Source organism: Nansenia antarctica, assembly GCF_963989245.1.
Source record: "Nansenia antarctica genome assembly, chromosome: 13".
In the NCBI taxonomy this organism is placed as follows: Eukaryota; Metazoa; Chordata; class Actinopteri; order Argentiniformes; family Microstomatidae; genus Nansenia; species Nansenia antarctica.
This window is the reverse complement of record NC_137683.1, coordinates 28,190,008-28,208,690: the sequence shown is the minus strand read 5'-3', so window position 1 is coordinate 28,208,690 and position 18,683 is coordinate 28,190,008. Positions and strand designations below refer to the sequence as shown.

The following is an 18,683-nucleotide window of genomic DNA, read 5'->3' as shown; positions in this document are numbered from 1 at the left end:
GTGCAATTGGCACGAATGTCCACCAGAGCTGTTGCCCATGAATGGTTTCCACCATAATTCGTCTCCAAAGGCGTTTCCGAGAATCGGAATTGGAAAGGACTCTGGAGACGGCTTCTGGTAGGGAAATTAACAATCAATTCACCAGCAAACAGCTCTGGTGGACATCCCTGGAGTCAGCTTGCCAATTTCACAACTGTGTGTTTCCATCCCTTTCCTTCCTACTGAGCTAAAGAGCTTTTCGCTGTTTGCCAGCAGAATGCCCCCCCCCCATAGACAACCCCAGATTCCTGGAGCCTCTCTCCCCTTCCAGATACACGGCGTTGCTCAATAGGATGTTTGTTGTTTCAATGTCGGGTTCAACCCAGCTCCCAAGATAGATCACCTGATAGATTACTCATGTGATTAATTAAGCAATATCACACGAGAGTGAATAGGCCTCGTACCTAAGACCGAATCACAGCCGTGCTGATATTCAGTATAACAGCACGACCTCGAGTGTGATATTGCTTTTATACAACAGTTCTACAGCGCGATTTATTAGTTAACAGTAATAAGCGACAAGAGATAATGATTTGTTTGTTTATTTAATCATAAATAAAATAAATAAATAGTTCCGCAACTGAACTTCAAATGGACTGTTGCCTAGTAACCTGAACACAAACATGTCGTCTAATTAACGGCCATTTAGTAGAACATCTGTGCGGCGGAGTGATACATAATAGTTAAAAGTCCCAGTGCTGTTATACTGTATATCGTAACTCATGGAATGCCTCTTGTCCAATCAATTTACTTGGTCAGAACTAACTGTTGTATAATGTACGATAATAAGTCGGCTCATGGTAACATTTGCCTTCCATTGACGCCGTGTTTGTCGTGTTTTCGCGTCTCAGCTGCAGGGGACTCCCGGGTCCTTGACCACGGTGGAGGTGGACTGCAGCAACACGGGAGTTGGCAGGCTGGTGGTGAAGAGGATCAACCTGAAGAACATGAAGGGAGAGCATTCCATTAAAGCTAAATTCGACATCCCCGTAAGTATCCCCTTTCACCTGACGAATGCTCCCTTGGGTTTGTACCCCAAAAAAACTTGAATCACTGGGTCAACATCGGGACAACGTATTATACCCCCCTCCATGGGTGATAGTCCTGATAATGGCCATAAGTTTGGGAAACTTTCCTATAATTTCCAAGGTTTCCATATGTGAACTTGAGATATTAGCGGAAAGTTTCCCAAACTTACAGGAATTTTGCCGCCCTAATAATGGCGTAGTGGGTGGCCTGGTGGATATTGAGTTGGACTGGTGATGATCAGAAGGTTCAAGAGTTCAAGTCCCACCTGGGAACACCACCACTAGTGTGCCCTTGACTGAGGCTCTTAGCCCTAAGTTACTCCAGAGAGACTGTCCCTGTGTCCCTATCAATCTCTAATAGACCTATCGCTAAGCCACGCCCCAAAATAGAAATTGTCCAATCATGTCACAGCAAAAGTCACTACAGGCAGAAAACTCGGACAAACAACCCGCTAATATCTGTTGGTGAAAAGCTTCTAGACAAAATATTCTTGTCGTCTTTAAAAAAACATGTCTATTACTTGCTGGGGTAAATCAGAAATCAGAAATTTGCCAACTCCCGCCATTGTAAGTCATTGAATGTCATTCAGTCAGTCAGTCGCTGTCAGTGAAGCGTTGTTTGTTTGTCCGAGTTTTCAAAGGGGCCGTGGCTTAGCGATAGGTCCATTGTAAGTCGCTTTGGATAAAAAGCGTCTGCTGAATGGTAAAAATGTAAATGTAAATTTGACCCTGCCCTACCAACCCAACCCCCCCTTCCCCCCCCCCCCCCAGAGTCAGAAGAGTGTGGCGGGGGTGCAGAGGGAGTTGAGGGTGGTCCCCAGCAGGCGGGTGTCCAGGCTGGAAGTGTACAGCCAGGAGGAGGAGGGGGGGGAGGACGCCATGCTGCTGAAGGACAAGGAGAAGATTGACTGGACGGCGGGCGACGTCCTTGACAACCTCCACTACAGGATGTACGACGAGGGAGGCCGGGAGGTGCCGCTGACGGCCGAGCACGCCGGCATGATCAAGGTAACGCCGTCTGAACCAAGGACAGTCCTGTCTTTTTTTTATTTATTTTTTTTTATAGAATTTTTCAATAAACACATTTCTTGACTTATACAACTTTTGTATAAAATGGTAACAATATCACCAAATAAGTCTTGCTGTCATCAAACAGAAATAATACAGAGAAAAGAACAAAATATAAAATTAAAATAAATTAAAAAGCACCCATAGATTACATCATCACTCATCCAATTTGTCAACTTAAGTCTTACAACCGAGGACAGTCCTGTCTTAACTAGTCATGCTAGTTCATCTGCTGTTAGTATAAAATGATGTTCTTGACTCCTGTTTTGTGTGTGTGTGTGTGTGTGTGTGTGTGTGTGTGTGTGTCTCTGTGGGTGTCTGTCTGTCGCTGTCTGTTTGTGTGTGCGTGTCTTTGTCTCTCTGTCTGTGTCTGTGCCTGTGTCTGTCTGTCTGTGTGTGTGTGTGTCTGTGTGCGTGTGTGTCTGTCTGTCTGTGTGTGTGTCTGTGTCTGTGTGTGTGTCTGTGTGCGTGCGTGTCTGTGTGCGTGTGTGTCTGTCTGTCTGTGTGTGTGTGTGTGTATGTGTGTGTGTGTGTGTCTCTGTCTGTGTCTGTGTCTCTATGTGTGTCCTCCTCCAGGTGAACTGGACAGCGGAGGTCAGTGTGGAGGACCTGTCCCAGGGGAGGCTGCCCAGCGTGGTGGTGCCCACCCTGGTGAAGGAGGAACACTTCTACCAGCTGAGCTACCAGGACCAGGCTGTCTCCGTGGAAACCTCCTTCACCATCCTGTAAGCCTCTCCTACTCAGGGGTGCAAACTTGTCACCTTTCTGCTAAATTAGCCGTTTTTTACCTCAAAATAGGTCATCCATCCATGTGAATCGTGTAGATCTGGAAAAAGAAAGCTAGGTACAATTCCAGACAGCGTGGAGAAACACAGTCACAGTAAACTGTTTTCGAAGTAATTCCGCAGGTGTTAAGGTTCAGGGCTGCCGCTACTTACACGCCACATCGTTGTTAGACCACCGTTAGTGCTAGCGATATCCATTTATAATAATTAATAATAATAATTTTGCCATTTAGCAGACGCTTTTATCCAAAGCGACTTACAATTACGAATTACAGGGACATTCCCCCTGGAGTAACTGAGGGCTAAGTGCCTTACCCAAGGGCACACTAGTAGTGGTGTGGCTTCAGGCGGGATTTGAACTCACAACCTTCCGATCCCAAGTCCAACTCACTATCCACTAGACCACCACTACCCCCATTTATCACCATTAGTGCTAGCGCTTTGGCGCTGATGGATGTCCTGGCTGCTATCTTTTTACATCTACTTTCGGCCATGTGGGGAGAGGAGCTGAGGAGCTGACTTATTATAAGGGTTGAGGACTCCAAGTCCTGGTCTCGCTTAGCAAGCGATTCTTTTTTGGGGCTTTCCTCTTTGTCAGTGGCAGGAAGGTGGTGTTTTAATAGGGATGCTCCGATCTGGATTTTTGGGGCCGATACCGATCACCGATTTTTTCCCTCAAGATCTACCGATACCGATACCGTTTTTTTTTTTAATACATAACTGTAGGCCTACTGACTGGATAGCCTACATATTTTTTGCTTTTTAGACAAAAGTTTTGATCCATTAGGCACCAAGCAAACGCAGACCCATTTTTATGGCATAGTAAAGGTCTGGCCTATCACCCAGTTAGGGCCTGAAGCCCAAGTCAGTCGATATGGCTGTATAAAAGACATCATAAACGTGGCCTTCATGGTTTACATACTGTTACGTCCTCCTATGTTTTCTGTTCAGTTATCTGTCTTCCCCAGGAAAAAATAAAAATAAAAAAAATCGGTTTTTGCGATCGGCCATTTTTGCCGATCACCGATCGAGTCATTTGGAGTGAAATCGGCCGATTTAAATCGGTGGCCGATAAATCGGAGCATCCCTAGTTTTAATCTGGTACGCTGGTTCCAATCTCACTGTGGTGGTGCTGAGAGCCTAGCCTGTTGTTTTTCATTTTGCATAAGAATTGTGTTGACCAGAGAGAGTACGTGATTGTAAAAGTCTTTAATGTTTACAGAGGTGTCTTCGATACTCAGCAGTGTGCATTCCGTAGTGTTGAAACAAGACTCTCAGAAGTGTGACGGTCTAACGCTGTTTAATGATGTGGCAAAGCCCTCAGCCCCTAATGGGGAGTGGGTAGGAACACTGGAGCAGCGTAACATGTCCTTGTTGTTCTCTGTTCATTAGCTTGTAAAAGCAGCAACAAGTGGGCTTTCATTGTGCCTCTCCACTGCCAATTGGAGAGTGTGAACGGTCGTAAGAACTGTGTGTGTGTGTGTGTGTGTGTGTGTGTGTGTGTGTGTTTGTGTTTGTGTGTGTGTCTGTGTGTCTGTGTGTGTGTGTGCCTATGTCTGTGTGTCTGTCTGTGTGTGTGTGTGCCTGTGTCTGTGTGTCTGTGTGTCTGTCTGTGTCTGTGTGTGTGTCTGTGCGTGTGTGTGTGTGCGTGTGTGTGCGTGTGCGTGTGTGTGTGTGTGTGTGTGTTTTCTAGGCCTCGCCCTGACGAGCCCAAACAGATCAAGGCCACGCTAACCGACACCAGCGTGAGGATGGGAGAGGTCCTGTCAGGGAAGATCTGTGAGTCTCTGGGCCTGACCAGCATCAGATCACATTCAAACAACAACACTTTAAACTCACCACTTTCTGACACCTAATGCACCTATCACTAAGCCACACCCCAAAATAGAAACTGTCCAATCATATCACAGCAAAAGTCACTACAGGCAGAAAACTCAGACAAACAACTCGCTAATATCTGATTCAGGTGAAAAGCTTCTAGACTAAATATTCTTGTCATCTTAAAAAAAAAAAATGTATATTACTTACTTCTACTAATCAGAAATTTGAACTCCCGCCATTGTAAGTCATTGAATGTCATTCAGTCACGGTCGGTCAGTCAGGGTTTTCAAAGGGGGCGTGGCTTAGCGATAGGTCCTTTGACATTGAGGACTTGGTTACCTACCAGAATGGCAAACACAGTAGTTCTCTCTTCCAGACTTAGAGCTGATGGACCAGTACGGGAACAAAACCCAGGCTCTGTCCTCCACCAGCGTGGACGCCGTCGCCGTGGCAGCCGAGGATCTGGACAAATCAGCCCTGGTCCTGACATGGCAGGTAGGAACTTTAACGAACGAGAGAGAACTTCTTATTAATTCATGCTGAAAGTAGAATAGGAATCATATCGTTAGCCTCATAGCATAATTGCCTCAGTCATGCTTCACTTGTGGTCAGCCGAGCCATCTTTGTATGTAGTGTCAAAAATGCCTATGTCAAAGAGATGACTTGGGCAGGTAGTGATTTTGGAATGTAACAAGCATTCTGATGGCTGATGTCATAGAGGCAATAATGCACAGTGAATCAGCAGTGTTAGGAGAGTAGAGTTAAGGCCAATGCACACGCCGTGCGATTTTTGTTGCACGACAACATTCGATTTTGAAGTTTGAATGGAAGTCTATGAGAAAATCTCATCCCAACGCACACGGCCCCGATTTTAATCGCACCACGAAAATTCGATTCCATTCATTTTGAATGGGACAAAGCACACGGCGTGCGAGTTTTGTCGCACTGTCAAATTTTGTAAAAGTTTGTGGTGCGACGGATTATTGCATCACAATGGGACAATTGGGAAAACTTCAACTGGTCTATCTAAATTAATTGAGTCACTCATAACGGGGAGAGAGACTGGAGCATACATTTTTGACTGTCTCCTTTTTTGAAAGAAGTTAAAGGCTGAAGGTCTGACCCAAAAGGTCTAATACAGTACCTACGGTACATTAAGGGTTTATGATGTACAACATTATCATTTCATTTTCATATCATATATTTCAAATACATACTGGACACAACGGATAATGGATGCCATTTGGTAAACCTCATCTTCTTTTCAGTGTGCCAGGCACATCATTCACTAATCCGTGGCACAGCTGTCATTAGAAATTTATCGCCTTTTCGCTAATTGCATGACGACATCAATGACCTATTTTAAAACATATTTTTAACTCCAAAACAATGTGTGACTTTGCAAGGCAGGATAGGGTGAAACAGAAAAGGAATCAGAGACATGTAAACATATTTTGTTTCTTGACTGTGTGTTTCTATGACGTGCTGAAGGTTGAAGGCTATCGTAAATCTTTGAACAAGTAACGTTATTTATACTTATAATATATATATTATATTAGTTTACTCATCTACAATATCGTTTTTGGCTGCACAGGGTTGCCAGATTTCTATTCTAGCACGACTGAATGACCAGCCAAATTATACACATGTTGTATAGACACTGTCCACTGAAAACCGGACATCTGGCAACCCAACATTTATATTTACTCTACTGTACGTAGGCTACGTGTATGTAAAAATGGATGACGAAAAGCTCATCACGTTTATTCAGTGCCATAGGGAGCTATACGACCCCAGCTATGAGAGGTATAAGGACACAAATAAAAGAGACCAATCATGGAGAGCAATATCTCTTGCTATTGGATGCTCTGGTAAGTTAGCTAAGTAGCTACTTCAGATAACTAATGTTAGCGTGCAGCTCTCTCTCAGACTAGCAAAAAAGCTAGCTATCATTACATAAAAGCATATCAACGTTAACGTTGCTACTCACCCATTTTCGTTTGTCTCCTTTCGTTGATGACTCTCCTTCTTTGAAGAGATGTTAAGTGACCGTTTGCAGTTGGGGAAGTCAACCTGACATCTTCAATTGTGGATGGAGCAATCTATTTTAACGGTTTGACAGTCAAGGGCAAGATATGAACATCACCATCAGCCAGCCTTTATTTCTGTGTCATGCCACATAGCTACACGGCCCATCTCACATACAAGACGCCTATATTACATAATAATAACAATCGAGCATGTAGGCACAATATTGTAGCGTGAACGCAGGAACAATCGTCAGCCAGACGGACTTACATATTGAGCCTCATCGGTTGGCAGTGCACCGCTCAGACCCCACGGGGGGGTCTCAAATACCCGGCGAGTTACGTGCCCTTTTAATTATTTACTATTCAGCCAATATGTCCAATGTTTGTCTTATTTATAGGCCTATGATTATTTGAATGAGATGAATTTGTACTACTGTATATTTATGATGATTAATTGAGATGCATGATCAGTTGTGGAAGTTGAGTCCTAGGGCGAATAGCTAGATGTTGGACTGTCTCCGTCCTCCGAATCTATGTCTGCCTGATCATCGCCCATAATAATAAAGTGGCTTTTATAATACACCTTTCTGGCTGTGTGTTTTGTGCGCTCCCTCTCCTGACATTTTACCAATACCCCTAAATCAGGGGACCCACATATTTTATCACAATATGTCCAGTTGTATCTTGTAGAAATTGTGGAAGCAAGGCAAGCAATATTGGTAAAGCCTATTGTAATCAGCCTGCCTGGTCCGACTCCGTAACAATTGAGAATGGAATGTTGTGGTGCAACAAAATCTTGCACGCCGTGTGCATTGGGATGCGATTTTTTATGATTTTCTCATAGACTTCAATGGTGTGAGTTGAAAATGGAATTCTGCGGTGCAACAAAATTGCATCGCACGCCGTGTGCATTGCAATCGAATGTTGTCGTGCAACAAAAATCGCACGCTGTGTGCATTGGCCTTTAGATAGAGGCAGATATCTCAATTTGGCCAAAATATGACTGAGGCAATTATGCTATGAGGCTAACGACATCCATATGTTGTTGTGTCTTAAAACCCAGGAGAGCACCCAGTCCATGGAGGTGACGGGGGTGAGGTTCCGCCCGGGGACCCCCGGCACTAGGGAGCTGTCCTTCACCTGGAAGGACTTTGTGGAGTACGTCAGGGTCAAAGTGACCCCTGGGCTTCCTACCCAGATCCAACTGGTGGACGGGCCGGAACAGGTGAGCAGCGCCACAACCGCTCTGAGGTCGGCACACGATGGTTGGTAGCCTAGAGGTTAGAGAGGCCGGCTAGCAACCGGAAAGGCCGCTGGTTCGATCCCCGACCTCAGGAAGGAGCTGCATGTGCCCTTGAGCAAGGGACCTAACTCCTAATCGCTCCAGGGGCGTCGACCATGGCTGACCCAGTGCCTAGAGCAAAAAATAAACAAATTCCAACAATTGACTGACAAGTTCATGGCATGGCAATACATTTTTTATTATTATTAGTAGTAGTAGTAGTATTAGTCGAAGTGTCCTTGGGCAAGACACTGAACCCCAAATTGCTCCCAATGACGGGCCAGCACCTTGCATGGTAGCTTGCCGCTATTGGTGTGTGAATGTGTGTGAATGGGTGAATGAGAGGCCGTTGTAAAGCGCTTTGGAATAAGGCGCTATATAAGTCAGTCCATTTACCATTTAACACATCTCTGTGTGTCTTCTCAATGTAACTGTGTGTTGTGTTTGGTGTCTCAGCCCCTGCAGGTGTTGAATGAGCAGGGCATCCAGAAGGCCTTCCTGCTGCAGGTGTACGACCCCTGGGGGAACGTGTCACTTGACCAGGGGGTGGTGGTGGTGCTCCGGACCTCCAGCAAAGCCCTGAAGGTTCGCCACTTCCACCTGGATTGTTTTTAGGGCAAAACATTTGTATGGGTCAACTGCTTGATCAAAAAAACACACACAAAAAAACATGTTTTTAAAATATATATTTTTTTTTTCAGATAACATCGTCTGTTATGTCAAAGCCAGTAGACGCTGAAGGAAAAGCCAGTTTTGTGGTGGACAATGTGAGCGGCCCCAAGTGAGTTTTCCACTGTTCTCTCTCTCATCCTGACACCTGTAGTTACCATAGATACCCTCTGGCCTTGTGCTATTGGAGGGCAGTTTAAACCACCTGTTGTTGTTGTGGTCACAGGGGGGAGTATGAGCTGGAGTTCAGAGGGACCTTCAACAAGAAGGCCATCCCTGGTCCATCTGTGAAGCTCACCATCATCCCTGACCCCAGCAGACCCGTCAAACTGACCGTGGAGTACGACAGGCAGGCCATGTTCCCTGCTGGGAGCATCCTCACAGGTGTGTGTGTGTGTGTGTGTGTGTGTGTGTGTGTTGTTTGATTGTTTTGTTTGTGTGTTTGTTTGATTTGATTTGATTTAAGGATCCCCATTAGAAGCACACAGATGTACCTCTCGTCTTCCTGGGGTCCTGAACATACAAACTACAGACATACACACATAATAAATGTACAATCTACTAAAGATAAAAAGACACTCAGTCAAGCTAAGTGTCTGTAGTGAAAACATAGAGTACCAGACTATAACTGACAATCGACATACCGATTGTGAGCAATACTGACATGTGGAATAATCAGGTATAGTCAATTGTACAGCAGTACAACTAAGCTCACAAGACTTTGTTTTTGGTGTGTGTGTGTGCATGCAAGCTAGAACGATCTCACTTTATGAGCTGGGTTGTCTCTGGATTCCAGAGTTTTTGGTGTCTGTGATGTCAGAGGAGGGCGGGCCAATCCAGAACCTGAACCCAGCTGCGTTGTCCATGCTGATGTGGAAGGGGGAGGCCTCGGGGACAAGGCCCCCTGCCGGGGTGAGTTCAGGACGCTCAGGGCTACCATCCACACTGGGGTCTAGTGGTGGGGTCTAGTGATGGATCTGAAAAAGTCATTGATGATGGGTAAAGGGAGTCCACACATGTATTTAAATGGGTAAAGGGAGTCCACACATGTATTTAAATTATACAACTTGAGTTTTATTAGAGTAAAGAAGCAAAATAAACTAAAGGACATATGTATATTAATATGGATAAGAATCAGTAGTGTATGTCATGAGTGAATGGGTGTAGAATGTATGTTGTATGTGTAAGGGGTGTATGGATGTATGTAGTGTAAAACTAAGAGGCCCCAAAACCTCTGTACCCCGAGACCTCACCAAAAACCCTAAATGAACCAAAGCCAGTGGAAGAGAGAGAGAGAGCTGAGGATACTACCACCATATATACATCCTCAGCTCCCAAACCCAGGTGACACTATTTAGCCTGACGACCTGCCCACTCTGCCAAGGTTCCCAACGGAACCAGCAACAGCCAATAGGCAGACAGAGTGGGAGGCGTCACAATGGGGGAGAAATAATTTGTCTTATCCGATGTGAATAATCAAAGTCACCTAATTTTGGTGCGTGCTTTTCCTAAAGGCTTCCCAGTTTAAGTGCAGTAAACCCATGGACAACGAGAAGAAGGACTGCTTTCACTTCAGGTAAGCAACACTGCTTGTACTTAAGACGGGTTTAGCAAAAATGTTGGTAACTTGTCGGATTATCCTGGTATGTCGTTATCCATTCCTCTCCTGTCTATATGATTGGATGTCTTTCTACACGTTTTATCAATATTGTTTCGTCAATATCTTATATTGATTATATAACTCAACTGCCAAATAATTCCGTAACGCTCACCATCTAGAGGTGTTTTATGTTGTAAACTATTTACCTAGTAACAATAAATTGATTGGCTACAAATCAAAGCATCATTGCAAGTCACCCGTGGCGCCCCAAGAATGTCGACAATTTGGGGATTTTCTTGGCCTTCGGGACTAAATGAGTTACGGTGGTTCAGTTAATGATATGAATGCAAACCACTTTTGTTGTTGTTTCTTTCTCAACAAAACAGAGAGAAAGTCATTCCAGAACGCGTCGGGAAGTACACGCTCCAGTTTGTGCTGTGTATAGATAAAATCAAAGGGCTGTGGAGTCACCAGGTGGGTTCAAACATAAAGCAGCTGGATTAAAACTGACAAGCCATTTCCTCACACCCCCAAACCCCCTGTCTTGAATTTAAATACGTAAACATGGACCTTTTGGCTCCTAAGTGGTCTCCCCAATTATTTTAGAAATGCCGTCTTTTATGTAGTGGTGTGGCTTTAGGTCAGTATAATCACTGCTCTCTCTCTTTCTTGTCCTCCCCCCTAGTATGTCATAAACGTGGTGCCCAACGACCCTGTCATGTTGGCCCCAGACTCGCAGCAACCGACTCCGGTCGTTTCTAACAGCAACGTCATCGCGAACCGTACCCTGGTTTGGAATATGACTCTGAAGTTAATGGTGAGATTATTGTCCCCTGGGAGTGGATGTCATAAATTCTGCTCATCAGAACACCAACAACATTTATGTTGTTTTGCTAAAAATCACACGCATCCTTTTCGATGTGCCAGTTACGACATACAAGTACACAGAGTTGTAAGTACACAGAGTTGAAGTGAATTGATGATTAATTGTAAAACACTCATTCTGTTTTCAAGGAGGAATATTTTTAAACATTCTCCTTGGTAGGTATTTGCATTTTAAAGTACCCCTTTGAGAAACATATTTTCATAACATATATATGCCATTTAGCTGACGCTTTTATCCAAAGCGACTCACATTGCAGTGAGCGCATACATGTTCAGTATATATGGTCTCAGCTGGGAACCGAACCCACAACCTAAGTGTTGTCAGCGCCATGCTCTACCAACTGAGCCACAGAGGACCACAGGACCGTAAACGAACCCTGACCGACTGTTGTTCTTCCCCCCAGGACGCCTATGACAACCCAGCTGGGTTGGATCTGAGCGGGAAGGTGGTGGTGTCCATCAAGAGCTCCAGTGGCTCCAGTAATAAAGACCTGCCTCTGTTCAACGCCAAGGCCAAGACCCTCCGCCTCCCTCTGTCTGAAGGACAGGCCGACGTCTCTGTGAGTGATTGATTGAGATGTTTATTTCAAACATGTGCAAAACAAGATACAGCAACAATAATTAATATAACGGAAAACAACAAATAAAAAACTGATAGAATTAAAAATCATAAAGCAAAATAAATTATTGTTTTTTCACATATTCGAAAAGGAGTGAGAAGAAGTACAAAGTGTGTGTGTGTGTGTGTGTGTGTGTGTGTGTGTGTGTGTGTGTGTGTGTGTGTGTGTGTGTTTTATGATACCGTTGTGTTTGGGGCTTTGAACAGCAACAGTCCTTCACCTTGTCTTATCTACCCTCTAGAACCTGACCATCATGGAGAACAGCCCTGGGCTGGACGGACATGAATACGTTCTTGTCTTCAAACCGTCAGTCTCGGGGTTCGGCCCAAAGAAGCCCCTGGCTGCGTACGAGCTCCCCTTCCACTTCTACAACGGTCAGTAACACACGGGACAGTCAGTGTGTGTGTGTGTGTGTGTGTGTGTGTGTGTGTGTGTGTGTGTGTGTACACGGGACAGTCAGTGGGGTCGTCAACAACCAATGAGCCAATTTACTTTGTACTGTTATTGAATTAGTTTTAGTTAATTTTGCTATTTAGCAGACGCTTTTATCCAAAGCGACTTACAATTACGAATTACAGGGACATTCCCCCTGGAGTAACTGAGGGCTAAGTGCCTTACCCAAGGGCACACTAGTAGTGGTGTGGCTTCAGGCGGGATTTGAACTCACAAACTTCCGATCACAAGTCCAACTCACTATCCACTAGACCACCACTACCCCTATTATTAATTATATTATATATATATTAATAATATATAATTATATATTATATAATTATGGGAATTCTTAAATGATGTATTTAAACCACCATCAATTTAGATCAGATTGTGGCCTGGGGTGGTCCAGTGGTCTAGCACCGCAGTCTATCATGCACACATTCGCCCATGTCGGCGTGGGTTCGAATCCGGCCCATGCCCTGCTGACATGCCCTCTCTCTCTCTCTCCCTTCTTCTCCTTACTTTCCTGTCTGTCTTCACTGTATCTGTCCAATAAAATGAAAAATCTGAGTGGGACTGCCTTACTCAGAAAAAAAAGAATTTGATCAGATTACAGTCAGTTGGACCAGCATGTCTCAGGGGATCTTGACTGTTGACTGTTGACCTTTTGACCTCCATAGATGTGGAGAACCAGAAGCAGATGTCTGAGAAGACCAGGCAGAAAGACCAGCTCAGCCAGACCATCGACATCTACAAGAGTCTGTTTGATACCAACAAGCAACTCATCGCTGAGCTCAACAGTACGCTTGCCCATATCAAATGATTGTGGTGGTGAATGTGATAATCTTGGGGATTCTGGGGGACAATGTCTAACGTGATCTTTACGTTCTCTCTCTCTTATCAGACCAGGTGCAAGACGCCACCACCAAGGAGAAGAATATGAAATCTCAGCTCAGGAAGAGTAGCGTGAAGGTGGACCAACTGGCATCTGTGAGTGTTTGGTCATGCCCACATTTTACCGACATCTTCATAAACCAACAACAACAACAACAACACAGTCGGTATACATTTTACATAAAAAATGTGGCCATTTAGCAGACGCCTTATTCCAAAGCGACTTACAATCGATACATTTGACTAAGCAAGTGAATCATCAATTCACCAGTTGTAGCAGGAAGAGTAATCTAGCTCAGGCCAGGGGTCATTGGCAGTCGTTGTGATAGAAGAAAGTATTTATTTTATTTTTACTTTGGAGAAACAGTACAAGGGGGGCAGTAGAAGTCTTAGGAGACACAGTATAGGAGAATACTGAAAGTGAAAGATTGGACGATGACACTTGGATGAATTATATGTTTCTATAGATTACAGAGATCGACGCCCTCATCAGTGAGAAGACAGCGGACGCGGAGAGGTTTAAAGTCCAGCCCAGGAGAGTGTGTTCCCTGGCGGACCCCTTCACCTTCAGTGTGGACGTCCTGGGAAAGGTAAAAGTCAGGAATAATATCCCTGCCTCTGCTGCTGTCTTACGCCTCTGAACTGTGAGCTGTTGTAGTGGTTTCACCAGGAAAGAACACGGTATATTATGAGTTTCTTCAGATTGAGTTTCAATGATTAACGTAGGTGTTCTGGTCATGTCCGTCCCCGTGCAGATCGGCCACCTGGCGCTGGTGGAGGACGATGACGTCGCCAGGGTCCTGTCCTGGCACCTCCTGGGGGACATGGACTGCGTTGTCACGACGACGACGACCGCGGCGAGGAGGATCTATGACGACACGCAGGGGAAGCAGCAGGTCATGCCCCTGGACACCGTGTTCTGGAAGAGCTTCAACCGGTACAGGGCGTTATACACTAACACACTTTGTCCGATAAACCAAGATGTCGTTGTTGTTGTGGAAAATGGCCACCTGTAGTTTGAAGCCATGTGACCTATGATGAGAGTTTCTGGGGGTTTCTGCTTCTAAAGCAGTGGTTCTCAAACCTCTCCTCAGGGACCCCCAGCCGCTCCACATATTTGATCTGTTCCACCACCAGCACACCTGATTCAACTAATCAAGTACAAATCTTTGAAATCGTTGAATCAGGTGTGCTGGTGGTGGAACAGATTAAATATGTGGAGCGGCTGGGGGTCCCTGAGGAGAGGTTTGAGAACCACTGTTCTAGAGCTATGTTGTAACGGTGTGTGTTTTTGTGCGTGCGTGCGTGCCATTGGGCTTATTCCATGCCTTGGTGAGATGTACAACAAGCTCTTCCCTTCCAGACCCCTTCCCCACATAAAGAACGGTCAGAGCAGCTTTCGTCCCGTTGGCAACCCCGTGTTCGCCCGAGACCTCCTGATCTACCCTCAGAACACAGAGAACACAGAGAACTGCCAAATGGGTGAGTCCCCCCCCCCAGCATGACAGTGATCAAATGTCTCCCGTGCCCAGTTGTCGTTACATTGCGTGAGTGGTACCAGACCCAAGGTCTTTTACTGTTCCAGAACCTTCTCCTTCCTTCTCCTCTGTGTAAACCTCCCGTGCTCCCAGCGTCTGTGCGTGTTTGCTGTTGTTGGGGTAGTTCCTCTCCCGCCTCCCCCCCCCCCTCCCTCCCGCCCTCCTCTTCTCTCCTGGTCACTATCGCCGGGTTTTGGGATAAACGCTTCCAGACGGAGCCCCGCGGTCTGACCTCACAGGGGGGCAGTTAGGGGGGCTAGGGGGGTTCCTCCCTGAGGGCTTCGCTACCGGGGCGGAAATTGGACCTCCGCCAGACTTTCACTACAAAAATGATTGGCTATAATGATCTCATTTCTGGTAGTGAAAGGAATATTATTATCATTATTATTTGTGTGATTTGATTTCTTTTTTCCTTTTTTTCCTTTTTTTGCCCCCCTGACTAATGAAGCTAGTTTTCAGTGATTCCAGATTTTTGGGGAACTGACTCTATAATGGAGCTTCTGTAACAGATTTGCATTCTTTCTTTTAATCTTTATGCTTCTTTTGTGGTTCAACTTACAAGAGGTTTTTTGTAAGGGAGGGCATGATGACATACAAAACCTTAAACTGTTACGATCTTCAAAAGAACACATCCGAGTTGAGTTTAGTTTTTATATATACCCCTCTAGAGAAGGAATGGTATGATGTCATGCTTGCTTATGCCTCTTGGCTTGGCCTTATCTTGAGTTCAGTGTAAAATAGATGAGTCATGGTAAAAAAAAGTTGGAAAGTGAATGACGGGGTTTGAGGTAATGATCGGTGATGAAGTTTGTGGAGTCTGATTTACGCTACCCTGTTTGACGATCGTCCCTTGTTGTCCTCAGTGTTTGGGAACCTCCTGGGGGACACCATCGTGGTCGACGACCTGGACTCTGCTAACCACTACAGGAAAGGGGTGAATCAGACGTGTTGTTTGTAAACAGACTGACAGACTGACATAGATGACTTATATATGTTACGGTACATGTGGGAATACGGTACATGTGGGAAAACTAGGGTTAGGGCTAGGTGCTACGTCGACTTGGTACATGCTGGCATGTCTAACCCTAACCCTACCCCTAATCCTAACCCTAGTTTTCCCACATGTACCGTATTCCCACATGTACTTATGACTTATATAGCTCCTTATTCCAAAGCGCTTTACAACGGCCTCTCATTTACCCATTCACACACCCATTCACACACATATTCACACACCAATGGCGGCAAGCTGTCATGCAAGGCACCGGCACGCTCACTGGGAGCAATTTGGGGTTCAGTCTCTTGCCCAAGGACACTTCAACATGTGGCCAGCCGGGGCTCGAACCGCTGATCTGCCAACCTTGCGATCATTAGACGGCGGCTCTACCTCCTGGGACGCAGCCGCCCCATTTTGTGTGACCTCAACCAAGCACACCTGTTATACCACAGGCCAATTAGTGTTTTATTTAGCTTGTTAGCTTGTTTTGGGATTAGCAGAGGATTAACAGGTATCTACTCTTAATTGTCGGGGTGGTACTGTACAGATAATCGAAAGAGATAGAAGCCGCACACACAGCTTCCAGATGGAAAAAAGTGATTTATTAAGACTTTTTATTAAGCTTATGTCTTAATAAATCACTCTGGAACTTGGGTGTGCAGCTTCTATCTCCTTCAATTGGAATTTGCTCCGTTGCCAGCACCTCGCTTAGAGTTTCTGCGGTGTGCGCTCTCTCGTTTTCCAACTGTACAGATAATTGCAATGAGATCAATGGGTTCTCTTCCAGTTGACTCAGGGTTCGACCCCTCACTGTGGGACGTGCACTCTTGTGTACCTTTGGCTGAACACCCCTCTGCAGGGCTATCTCTAGCAAGCAGCCCCAGCATACACCAGGCGTGATTCAATAGGGGTCGTCAGCCGAGGTTACACACCAGTGTATTTCCCATCCAGAAGTGTCTCCCTCATCTCCTTCAGAGAACCTGGGTTTAGTTTGTAACCTTTTAGTTTTGTTATTATTTAACATTTAAGTTTATTTAAGTTGTTTGTGTGTGTGTGTGTGTGTGTGTGTGTGTGTGTGTGTGTGTGTGTGTGTGTGTGTGTGTAGGTGGTCCAGGGCACGGCGCCGTGTCCGACCCTCCTGACCAGGCAGGGCGACAGGATTCGCGCCAACGGCAAGTTCGGGGGTTTGCAGAACAAGGCCCCGCCCATAGAGAAGCTACGTGATCAGGTGTTCGGAGCACCGCTGCCCAAGCAGTTCCACAACCTGCAGGGGGAAATAGGTCAGTCAGGTTCATTTGTTGTAGTTTTAACTCTGTTTTTTGTCTTTTGATGCGTGTGGTGTGTGGTGTGTGTGTGTGCGTGTGTGTGGTGTGTGTGTGGTGTGTGTGTGTGTGCGTGTGTGGGGTGTGGTGTGTGGTGTGTTGTGTGTGTGTGTGCGTGTGGTGTGGTGTGTGTGTGTGGTGTGCGTGTGCGTGTGGTGTGTGTGTGCGTGTGTGTGTGGGGTGCGTGTGCATGCATGTATGGTGTGTGCGTGTGGTGTGTGTGTGTGTGTGTGTGGGGTGCGTGTGCATGCATGTATGGTGTGTGTGTGTGTGTGTGTGTGTGTAAATGGTAAATGAACTGCACTTATATAGCGCCGTATTTCCATGCGTGCAGTCAGTCATGCTAATGCCTTTCTTTGCCTCTGTTCGTAGAACTCCTCCAGCAGTACCAGCTGGCCATGCAGAAGAGCCTGCAGGTGAAGGACGACTTTGACAGCCACATGGAATACCTGAAGTCTCCTGAGATGGTGAAGAAGGAGGAGGAGATGGTGGACCAGGAGCAGCAGCTCAAACAGATCGAGAAATCGCTCGGTATGTTTGAGTGGGAGAAGGGATCTGGATGATGTGTTTGAAGTCATGAACTCGTTTAGAGCAGAGGGGGAATAAAGTCGCCTAAGTTGACAACATTCTAAAGTACCGACGGTGATTTTATTCACCATAAAATGCATATATTATGATGGTTCATTTTGTAGCCAATCAAAGTATCGTTGCTAGGTAGACTGTGTCTACCTCTGTGTAGTCCTAGGTGGCCCTCTGTGGCTCAGCTGGTAGAGCACGGCGCTAACAACACTTAGGTTGTGGGTTTGATTCCCGCTGGGACCATATACACTGAAAAATGCACTCACTGCAATGTAAGTCGCTTTGGATAGAAGTGTCAGCTAAATGCCATATATTATAATATTATAGGTAAATACCACATAAAACACTTGGCACTCTAGGTGGTGAGTGTTCCAGAATTCTTTGGCAGTTAGTGAGGTAGATTAAAAGTTTATTTCCTGTGTTTTTAAAATCTGTGTTTTCTTTTCTTTCTTGTTCAAATGTGTACGGTGTTTTGTTTGTTCTGTTTCTAACAGCCAGTACCCCAGTCCGGTCACCGTTTACCCCCCCTGGAGGGAAACACAGTCTTCAAGATGCTGAAGAACCATCCGGAATCACACCTAAGAGAGCGAGGCGGAAGTTGAACCAAGACAAAGAATTTGTCTAGATGTGTACAGTGAACAGTGTTTTGTTTGCAATTGTATTTGATAAAGTAAAATATGCTATGTTCGAGCACAATGAGAAAGAATCTCATCCGTTTTAATTTGTACAGGTTAGGGTTAGGCTTTGACATTTTAATGAGCCTTCATTAAATTGAATGAATTGTCTTCATCGTTTTTACACTCCGTTTTAGTGTCCTGTCATTTAATTAATTCAAGAACTAGAACATGTCCCTGCTTCTTTTGTCTTAAAAAAAGAGTATGGACAGTGTCCAAAGATTATTTTGTATTTCTAAATGTGAATAAAATCTTTTAAACAAGTTGAGTATAATTGCAGTTTGTGTCCAGTGTGTACTCAATTCCATGATTATATTTGTCCATTCAACCTGGAACGTATAGAATGAATTATCCTGTATTTACTGAAGTTGTCCAACGCTAGATGACACTCCAATGTGTTATAATATGAGATTACCA

General features: G+C 45.2%; 2 protein-coding genes across 2 annotated transcripts in view; one reads left to right on the top strand and one right to left on the bottom strand.

The window, feature by feature from the left end:
- smchd1 (structural maintenance of chromosomes flexible hinge domain containing 1) overlaps positions 1-18,404 on the top strand; it is a gene marked incomplete at its 5' end in the record, with an annotated part of 46,090 nt that extends 27,686 nt beyond the window's left edge. The window contains 24 exons of the mRNA XM_080544169.1: positions 891-1,028; positions 1,839-2,075; positions 2,712-2,860; positions 4,614-4,699; positions 5,118-5,236; positions 7,835-7,996; positions 8,510-8,638; positions 8,755-8,834; positions 8,949-9,106; positions 9,519-9,634; positions 10,237-10,298; positions 10,709-10,796; positions 11,008-11,139; positions 11,612-11,767; positions 12,069-12,201; positions 12,943-13,062; positions 13,167-13,252; positions 13,624-13,746; positions 13,912-14,093; positions 14,520-14,638; positions 15,558-15,628; positions 16,797-16,971; positions 17,386-17,544; positions 18,087-18,404. Of these exons, the coding sequence (XP_080400295.1) occupies positions 891-1,028; positions 1,839-2,075; positions 2,712-2,860; positions 4,614-4,699; positions 5,118-5,236; positions 7,835-7,996; positions 8,510-8,638; positions 8,755-8,834; positions 8,949-9,106; positions 9,519-9,634; positions 10,237-10,298; positions 10,709-10,796; positions 11,008-11,139; positions 11,612-11,767; positions 12,069-12,201; positions 12,943-13,062; positions 13,167-13,252; positions 13,624-13,746; positions 13,912-14,093; positions 14,520-14,638; positions 15,558-15,628; positions 16,797-16,971; positions 17,386-17,544; positions 18,087-18,217 (3,111 nt within the window). The 3' untranslated portion in view covers positions 18,218-18,404. The remainder of the gene's footprint in view (positions 1-890; positions 1,029-1,838; positions 2,076-2,711; positions 2,861-4,613; positions 4,700-5,117; positions 5,237-7,834; positions 7,997-8,509; positions 8,639-8,754; positions 8,835-8,948; positions 9,107-9,518; positions 9,635-10,236; positions 10,299-10,708; positions 10,797-11,007; positions 11,140-11,611; positions 11,768-12,068; positions 12,202-12,942; positions 13,063-13,166; positions 13,253-13,623; positions 13,747-13,911; positions 14,094-14,519; positions 14,639-15,557; positions 15,629-16,796; positions 16,972-17,385; positions 17,545-18,086) is intronic.
- Positions 1-18,683, bottom strand: part of chmp5b (charged multivesicular body protein 5b) — a 495,962-nt gene that overhangs the window by 283,175 nt on the left and 194,104 nt on the right. The gene's annotated exons all lie outside the window — the stretch shown is intronic.